Genomic DNA, 10,000 nt, shown 5'->3' with positions numbered 1-10,000 from the left:
AGTTTTGACTTCTCTGTTTTGCTCTCTCCTAGGCGAGGTACCCTGGCTAAGACTACCTTAGTACAGGATACCCAGAGTGCACTTTGTATGAACAACTATCAAATGAATATGCAATGCACAGTCAAACTGTATTATATTTTGATGCTAAATTTTTCTGTTCACTTAGGATTCAATTTAGCTTAGGTCAACAATAAAACAACTATAGAATAATTAATTTTGTGAAATTCCATTAGAGGGTAAAAAAAAGGTGCAAAGTAAATAGCACCTCAACAAAAATTAAAGCATTAACAAAAGACAACAAAAGAAAATTAGCACCATAAACAATTAAGAAAAAGAAAAGAAGAAAATAACAATCCAACTCTTTCTTTCCAATAAGGAAAAAGGTATTCATTTGTTATCAACATAAATAAAAATAACATCAATACCTGTACAAAACATGTATATATATTGCACTTAAGTAAAGGTATATACTAATCAGCATCCTCATTCCATAGCTGGAAAATTCAACAAAAAATAGGCATGAGGAAAACAGAGTATTCTTTTATGATTAGCTTCCAATGGCCTGATCGGCTAGAGAAAATACACAGATAAAAAAAAAAAATAAACATATTGCTCTATTAAAGAACACTTTGTCACCAAGATAAAGCTTTTATTTTCTTGAGTTAACAACATATATGTGTTTTTGAGAATTAGTACTAACATGGCTTTTTACTTTTATACAAAATACCCTATATCAGAAGACTACAAGGGTTGGTGAAAAGGTAACATTAATTTAACAATAATTTAAGAATGAACAAAAGGCAACATAAAATCAGAATCTAAATGTATTCACAAAAATATTGATATTTATCCACTTTTCCAAGTTATCTTGTACAACCTAATGACTCTTTTGCAACACTATTGCCTTTACATTTGTGCTTCTAAGTTATAAATCTACTATTTTGAGCAGTTATTCCATTGTGTATCATCTAATGGAAAATATGTGACCATTCACCACAAAATGAGTAAGAATAGAAAGGCAGGTCTTTTCAGGTGGGACTACAACAGGATGAAAAATGGTCAGCAAGATTGCAGTAGTGATATCTCAAACTTGTTCTATTTGTGTACTGCCAATGAGTATCATGCAATTGTTCCAATCAATATCCAAAAGTCTTTGAATGAAACTGGTTATGTCACTGATGGATTTCCACAAACCATCTACCTTAAAGGAAAATTACTACAAAATCTGGATATGCCCTTGTTATGAAATCCACTTGGATCCTTATTATAGACTGCTCCACTAATGTAAGGAAAAAATACAGGAGAATCTGTAATTTTTTATCTGAAATCCTCTCGGTTCCACATTTGTTGGGTTTTGATAATGCACTTATTGGTAGTTTTCTTGAGAAATTTTGAACTGATTACTGAGGCTCATTTCATAAACCATTTTAAAATAACAGCCTCTATGAATGTGCATTTTGCATGTATCCATGCATTTAGGAGTAGGATAGCTTTGTATTTCCTTGAAGATAGGACTTGTTTGTCTGCCTCATGGTGACAGTAAGTAGATTATCAAATGGTGATAGAACTATCTGTATTTTCAAATTATTTTCTATACTATATCAGATTACTGATCTTCCAATTTCAAAAAAAGGAGAAGCAGTGTGTACACATCTTTTCATTTTCTATTCTTTAAAAACTTCACACACTTTGTAAAGTCTGGTAAGACTGCAGACACAAAGACAGAAACTTTAAGATATGTATAATAAAGTACTTTACTGAAAACGAAAAATATAAATTGCACTTTTTATAATATTGTATAAAACTATATATATGAAGCCATTTTACAGCAATTCTTACTTAAACACTGTACATATGCCTTGTATGTGAGCATTTTGCTTGCAGATGCATAAAGGCACGGCTGAGTTTAACTAAAAGTAAAGCTCCCTATTAAAATTATCAGTGATCAAATCTTTAACCTTGTCATTTTTATTATACTCTTGTATCTGCTTCAATTTAATGTATTATTAATTTTATCAATTCTGAATAACCTTGTATCAATACGAAATACCACTCACATAAAAGTGTGCAAGCACTGAAATATAACTCCACTATATTAGGTATGTATAAAAATTTCCTTGATAAAAAAAAATTGTTGATCTTAAAAAACATCTTTTATCTTTACTAACCTTCACTATATTATTCTATAAGCAGCACCATTACTAAAGTCTTCACTATCAATAACTCAGTAATATCCATAATCATATGTAAAACTTAGTATTCCTTTAGAATGAAAGAGAGGAGAAAAAAGAAGAAAAAGTAAACATTAGCAACAAATATACACACACTCACATTTAGCAAGAAATTCAAAAAGGAAGATTTTTCAAAAATCTTTAAAAAATCTTTTTCAATCTGTGCATGCTTCTACTTCTTGGTATAATAATGGCAGGTGACAAAAGGCATCTTTGATACTTTAGCTGGGATGGACTTTTTTCGCACTTGAACAAACAACTCTGTGCCTGCTTTTGCCAAGGCAGCTGGAACATAAGCCATGGCAACATTCTTTCCTAATGATGGGGCTGGACAACCACTTGTAACCTGGAAAATAAGAAAAAAATAATAAATAAAAAAAATAAGTAAATAAATATTTTTCCTATATTGCTGCATGCTGAATGTCATGAATGAATAAAGTACATTCACTCATTCATTTAAATACTAACATTGACATGTTTAATCTTAATTTATCCTAAACCATCCCCTAGTCTGATAACTCATTAAGCTGAACTTGAAATAACATATTTTCATTAAGGGATGTTTAGTAACATTCATAACACTGATCTTAGCAATGTATCTCTCTCTCTCTCATTTCTTCTCCTCACAAAATACACTTAGGAATACATAAATTTGTAAAGGAAAAACAGGATTGAAATAAACTATAAAGGTAAATGAGCAAAGACCCCACTTCTAAAGCACATCAAATTTTACTCAATCCTGGAAGTCTGCAACAAAGGGTAACCCTTAAATATCTAAAATTCTTGTAAGTCAATAATACAACAGTATTCTCTCTCACCTCACCAACTTGGCTACCATCAGCATCAAGAACTGGACAGTGTGCCCTGGGTGGAGGTCCACTACACACTAGACCCACACGTCTGCGTTTTGGCTTCTCTTTTAGCTGTTTCAGTATGATCTGTACAAGGAAATTATCATTATTCTCTAATCTATTAGAATATTAGATTACATATTGTATCAAATTTCTCTTTGAATTATTTCATTTATATTATCTATATTATGTCATTCATATTATTCTAGAAATCTGTGCATGTGTATGTATGCGTGAGGGTACACGTGCATATGTCAAATATATTCAAGTCTGCATATATATTCTGTATATATGCCTCTGCATGAGATTAACTAGGCATCCCCATCACCTCAGCTCCTAAGAAATCAGCAGTCTGTCTACGTCTCTTCCCAATAGTCCAAGCCAAGCCCGCCTCAATGGGCGTGGTATCATCATCAATATCATTTCCATAGAGGCAGAGTCCAGCTTCCAGCCTTAGGGAATCTCGTGCTCCAAGACCAGCAAGATGAACATCTGCGCCAACCAGAGTCTCACAGAGTTCTACAGCCTGGAAATAATGCAAGTGAAAAACACACTAGTAAAAATTTCTTCACATACCTAGTCACTGGCACGAGTATCAGATACAGTTAGAAACTACATCAATGTCTGATTGTCATAAGAGAGGAATAATAATAAATTAATGATACATTCACAGTTTTGTTTCTCCAAATACAAAAAGGTTAACAGAACATGGAATCAAGTTGTCTATGAATTCTCGGTTATGTTGCAAACTGAAAATAAAAGTTATTTGATCTATAAAACTAATAAAAAACCATGGTTAGACAATAGGCAGGACATTTGTAAAGAAGAATTAACCCCTACGATCCGGATGATGTGGCCATTATGTTATGAAGAAATTTGGCTTGTGGGGTGGGTAACATGGGAAAAACTGGCTGTGGGCCAGGGTAATGTGAACTTTCTGCTGTGAGCATTTTGGCTGGAGTCTGTGGTGACAGGAAAGACTCGCCATAAGTGCTTGTGGGGTGGGTAACATGGGAAAAACTGGCTGTGGGCCAGGGTAATGTGAACTTTCTGCTGTGAGCATTTTGGCTGGAGTCTGTGGTGACAGGAAAGACTCGCCATAAGTGCTTGTGGGGTGGGTAACATGGGAAAAACTGGCTGTGGGCCAGGGTAATGTGAACTTTCTGCTGTGAGCATTTTGGCTGGAGTCTGTGGTGACAGGAAAGACTCGCCATAAGTGCTTGTGGGGTGGGTAACATGGGAAAAACTGGCTGTGGGCCAGGGTAATGTGAACTTTCTGCTGTGAGCATTTTGGCTGGAGTCTGTGGTGACAGGAAAGACTCACCATAAGTGCTTGTGGGGTGGGTAACATGGGAAAAACTGGCTGTGGGCCAGGGTAATGTGAACTTTCTGCTGTGAGCATTTTGGCTGGAGTCTGTGGTGACAGGAAAGACTCGCCATAAGTGCTTGTGGGGTGGGTAACATGGGAAAAACTGGCTGTGGGCCAGGGTAATGTGAACTTTCTGCTGTGAGCATTTTGGCTGGAGTCTGTGGTGACAGGAAAGACTCGCCATAAGTGCTTGTGGGGTGGGTAACATGGGAAAAACTGGCTGTGGGCCAGGGTAATGTGAACTTTCTGCTGTGAGCATTTTGGCTGGAGTCTGTGGTGACAGGAAAGACTCGCCATAAGTGCACAATCCTCTTGGAGGATGATTAGACTCTTTTGGTGTTAACAAACTTGGACTGTGAAAAATGGCAAAAAAGCTAAAAATGCTTAGGCATGAAACGAAAAAATAATATTGTAAAGAGGAAGCATAGGTCCTTGTCACTGGACATGAGTGTTTGTGTACATCCAGCCTACAAGCCATGCACCTGTCTGAGCAGATGTTCATGTAGGCCTATTGTCTGTATTTTGGGCCATGTGATTGCTGTGAAGTAAGTGGATCCATTGAGTCAATTTGATCATGATCAACATGTGTACAGTTTGAAGACTTCACTGTACTATATTCTCATTTATTATTATTATTATTATTATTATTATTATTATTATTATTGTGGTAATTATGATTATTGAACTGTTATTACAGTATTAATAATATCAAAGACAATAAACTAATTAAATGAAGCTTTCCAAAAATCAAGGAAAAGGGTAAACATACGAGATAGGTAAGACTAACAGCTGACTCCTTCGTGACTAAGCACTTGTAGTGCAATCTATAAGTAAAGACAATTCATGAACTTTTATTACACTGGCCATGGCATTATAGTCTTGCCCCCCATGCTAATTGGGTTAAGTAGCTACAACAAAAAACAATAATCTCAAAGTCCAAAACAAATTTTAGAATTTTTTTTTACACATTTCTATATATATGAATATAATTTACATATTGGTGAGGCAAAAGTTTCCAGTTTCCATAAGCTGCAAAACAAAACATCTTTTTTATATGAATGCCCTACAATACCTTATCATTAGGGACGGATATTTCAACGCCATCTTCCCCCGTGTAACCACACCTTGTTACTCTGCAGGGGATGCCTGCAACCTTCATCTCTTGGGTCGTCATAAAATAGAGTTGACTCAAGTCTCCCTCCACTAAAGGCTAAAAGAGAGAAAAGAAATTATGAGTACCATTTCTTATACTATCTGTTTATAAAAAAATGGAATTTGATCAATAAAAACACAAACACTAAAATCTCTTTCAAATGCTCTTCCTTACTAACTTTACATCCATGTTGTTTCCCAGCACAAGCAAGTGAATTATAACTATGACATTTACATTTATAGATAAACACTCATATATATGACATCTGGACCTGTGGTCTTTCAACAAATGCCACATCTCAGCAGTTGTTTGTAGTCAATTTCCTAAGGAGCTCAAATTGATTTTTCTATTCATTGACATTTAATTTTTGAACTGACTGATTACCTATGCATTTTTCTTGGCAAAGATTACTAGCAACCCACTTATCCATCAATAGCCTTGTGTCAATTACAGCACCTGTTGGTGCTGTAGGTATGGCTAACAAACCTGGTAAGATAAAGTTTGTACACTATCCTTTACTGTCATTTTTGGAACCAGCTCAAGTTCTATATGCCAAAATATATATAGTGGAAGTTTGGTGGCCTCAGTATTATAATGGGTAAATGTTAAGTTTCATCCAGCCTCCGACTTTCGAAACCACTTTTTTTGGAGTGTAATCTCCCCTCGTAGTTTAACGCTGTTATGCTGTTGCTTTCCGTCGCATTTGACTCGTTGATGAGTAGCGGAACTTGTATTCCCCGACGGCAAAGTTGATCAAATGTGTAAGATTCGGCTTCGCACTGTATTATGGGAGGGTAATTAGCATGATTTACACACAGAAAAACAAGAAAAACACTAAATTAACTTAAAATCGGGCTTGCTGAAACTCTACGGGGACAGTGGCCATGTTTCACGTATGCAATTACGGTATACAATTCGGCGGTTAAATCCAGGATTATTTTTTGCCTGATTGACGGACAATACAAATGAATCAAACCATGTTTTGGCACAATCAACTTTTTAATATGAAAATGCGTTTCGAAAGTTTCCAGATGACCGTTTCAAATTCATACACAAGCTTCATTAATAGTTCCTCAAATAACAACGGTATTTTGATTGACTGCGATAATAAATACAAAGCAAAGAAACAAAAAAAAGCGCTACTGACAGTTACGTGTCGCGCACGGAGACCGTGCCGCAACGGCACACGCAGTCTCCGTGAATTTTATTCTCAAACAAAAAACTTACACATTTTTGTAACACACCTTGCAAACTTTAGTGATGATTGTCGTCAAATATGGTAACCGTTCAATACTTATACTGGTCTTAAAATGTAAGATGGAACTTATTGACCTTTGCCTGAGCCGAAAATACTTCGGAGGCCGTGGCGAGGCTTCAGGCCTCGCAGCCAAGCCTTATTGCTCGTCCCGCGGAATTATGAAAGCTTTAGCCTGATTTCGTCGCGCGCGGCCACGACACCCACTGCGGTCGGTTGCAATAGCCAAATCGTAAATAATTTGTATTAATAATGCATGTATTATTATCCTATTAAAAGTATGCATTTTTATTACATTAATTGGCTTATTACTTGAAATGTACTTCGTGCAATAACTATGTAGATTTCGCCGGTTCTCGTTAAACGTTACTTAAATTTTACTAACCTTATATCGTCCCGTCTCCGTTATTAAGCTTTACAATAACACGTCCTCGGCGTAGCAATATTTCCAGTTATACGTGTATTTCCAGTTATACGTGTATTTCGCAATTTGTAAACATTTCTGCCGGCTTCTATATTTTTTTTTTTTTTCACACCTACACTTCCTTGGCCACCGGACAGATACACACTGAACGTTTTCAATGGGCGAGGGCAGGGCTTTCCGAAAAACTGTTTTTGATTGGTCAGAAAACTCTGACGTCATTGCCTGAAGTTTTCATTGGCTAGAATTTCTCAGTCTGTAACACCGCATAATCGCTAAGTTGTCAATAATTGGTCGTTATACATGGTGTCCTTGTTTATCTGTTTCACACATTATTAATTTATTATCGCTATTTCAGAAGAAATTTGTCTTTAGGTGCGCGAAAAAATGGTATTTGTTTTGTATTACGTTTTTGTTTGGACTATATGCATACAAGCAATCAGGTAAGTGTGAACTCTTACCGGATTTCACTCGCTCTCTGAAGATGAAAGGTCTAGAGGGACTGGGGCAGGCGAGTCGATCTTTCTCTCTTTTCCGCCTTGCGGCGGATACAGCTCTGCCGCTTGTAGAAAGAAGGAATGGATCAGAGATGTTTGATTTGATTTTATAAATAAATAGCGGGCCAGGTATTGGTTGATGTAAGCGGCCCTAATACCTGGCCGCTTGACCCATTCCTTTAGGTCCCTCCATAACCTTTCTACGTTTTGTGTGTGTATTTGTGGGTCGTCTGGGTCTACAAAATTCTCAGAATGATTAATACTCAGATGTTTGTAACCATGATGTTGTAGGTTCCGGTAAGCAGCCCATCCATCACTGTATATCACACTGTCTGGTTTGATATATTTCTTAATAAGGGGTATGAGCGTGTCTGCACTGCGGTCAGTGCCAACTAATGGCACAACGAATTTCTTTTTACTTACACGCTCAATACCCCCAAAGACCCACACCTGGCTCAACTGTCTGCCCCTATTATACTTACGGCGCACGAGCAGCGTCTCGTCGATCTCAACTATTACACCAGCACCTCCTATTGAATTTTGATTTTGTAACCAATATTCGGTTACTTCAGAACAAAAACTCCTCCAATCTACGCTAGTTGGCTTAGAAATGCCAATACATTTAATAATTTGTGCGTGATCCCAATGTTTTTGTAGCCAATGATTCACAAATAAAATTACTTTAAAAGGTTCGAGATGTGTCCCCTGCAGAAACGTGCCATTGTAATCGCTGGTCGAGAAAACGCAACTTTTACGCCGTTTTGTCTTTGCTATTTTTTTCCATCTGCCACAATACCACATATGTCGATCTTCACGATATTTGCAAGGTAAATCGCAATGCGGGCAACTTACCGCTCTTGGCAAAACACCGTGTGCCCTCAGGAACTCTATAGCGTTATCATTTTTTTCAAAATAATCAGATATAACTCTATAATAATGTGGGTCACAACCTACACACCTGAGATCCATTTTGAGCAGAGATTGGTATATTTGCTCTCCTTGCCCACTATACATACGTGTGGCGCAAATGATGGCATGTGATTGGTTTATAGCATTTCCTGTAATGCTATTGGCTCTCGTGACAAATGTCACGCGCATGTGGTATATAATAAAAGTTTCAAAAGGTTTCGTGCGCTGTTCATGCGGTAACGTTGTTGATTTTGAAAATCGCGCGCAATTCTTCAGTTCCCTCTTGCCCGTAATATGGACCAGACACATCGATTTGCGCAGAGTAAGAAATGTCATAATTACTGTAAATACTCGATTTTATGATGGTATTACTCGTGTATTGTCAGACATTTTAATGTAGAAAGAAAATCACCTTCATGTAAGTTTATGCGGAATTTTTCTAGTTACGAAATGAAAGTATTACAATAAATGAACCAAAATAAAACGGTATCATTGTTTTGTTTACATAAAGTAGGAAAGGATATCGGATGGCGATTTTTAAAATATTGAGATAGTTTTTCATTCGGGGCTCTGTGACACTTGCGTGTCCAATAACTTCGTTATTTCTGATTTGCGACGGAAGTTCATAGAAGATAAGTTTCTTAGATTTATTTGCTCTATCACATGCATATATTTTTTTCCGGTTTAAAGACGGCTAGTCAGAACTTTACCTATACCTTATAATGAACTATTGTATAAATGTAACTCCTAATAAAGGATATAACCATACTACTAGATTCCTACTCCCTACAAAAGTGACTAATGTTGAGAGCAATGACAAAGGAGTTCACCTGCAAAATCTTGGCCATCCCGGGGCCCTGCACAGCCACCAGACCGTGGTCGTCGATGATCTCGAGTTCGACATCGCCTCCGCCAGCCTTGAAGCTCGCCAGATGTTCTCTCAGGTGCTGCAGGTCTTTCTCCTTGCAACCTGCGTTACTAACTACATATAAATAATCTTGATCCGTCTTGCTGCATATCAAATCATCGATTATCCCTCCTTTTTCGTTGGTGAAAAGCGATAACGTTCCTGTGTTGTCCGCGAGGCCTTCGATGTCTCCAACTATGAGTCCCTCTATGAATTTGATCCTGTCCTTGCCATGCAACTTGCTCTGCAACATATGTGACACGTCGAACAACCCACACTGGGTTCGTATTTGTTTGTGCGAGGTTGCTATGCCCACTTTGCCATATTGGACAGGCATGGAGTACCCAGCAAACTCAACCATTTTCCCCTCGTTGGCAACATGGAAGTCGTGGAGAACCGTCTTGTGC

The 10,000-nt window shown here is 37.2% G+C and overlaps 1 protein-coding gene across 1 annotated transcript in view; it reads right to left on the bottom strand.

Annotated features, from left to right (window-relative positions):
• Positions 1 to 204: 204 nt before the first annotated feature.
• The window catches only part of LOC125042402 (aminomethyltransferase, mitochondrial-like), a 10,136-nt gene continuing 340 nt past the window's right edge, over positions 205 to 10,000 (bottom strand). Inside the window, exons 1-5 of the mRNA XM_047638032.1 lie at positions 9,517 to 10,000; positions 5,524 to 5,661; positions 3,411 to 3,608; positions 3,050 to 3,169; positions 205 to 2,577 (exon numbers count right to left, since the gene is read on the bottom strand). The exon at positions 9,517 to 10,000 is cut by the window's right edge and continues 340 nt beyond it. Of these exons, the coding sequence (XP_047493988.1) occupies positions 2,404 to 2,577; positions 3,050 to 3,169; positions 3,411 to 3,608; positions 5,524 to 5,661; positions 9,517 to 10,000 (1,114 nt within the window). The 3' untranslated portion in view covers positions 205 to 2,403. The remainder of the gene's footprint in view (positions 2,578 to 3,049; positions 3,170 to 3,410; positions 3,609 to 5,523; positions 5,662 to 9,516) is intronic.

The sequence above is a fragment of the Penaeus chinensis genome, chromosome 3 (assembly GCF_019202785.1).
Source record: "Penaeus chinensis breed Huanghai No. 1 chromosome 3, ASM1920278v2, whole genome shotgun sequence".
Classification (NCBI taxonomy): domain Eukaryota; kingdom Metazoa; phylum Arthropoda; class Malacostraca; order Decapoda; family Penaeidae; genus Penaeus; species Penaeus chinensis.
This window is presented reverse-complemented; position numbering and strand designations above follow the sequence as displayed.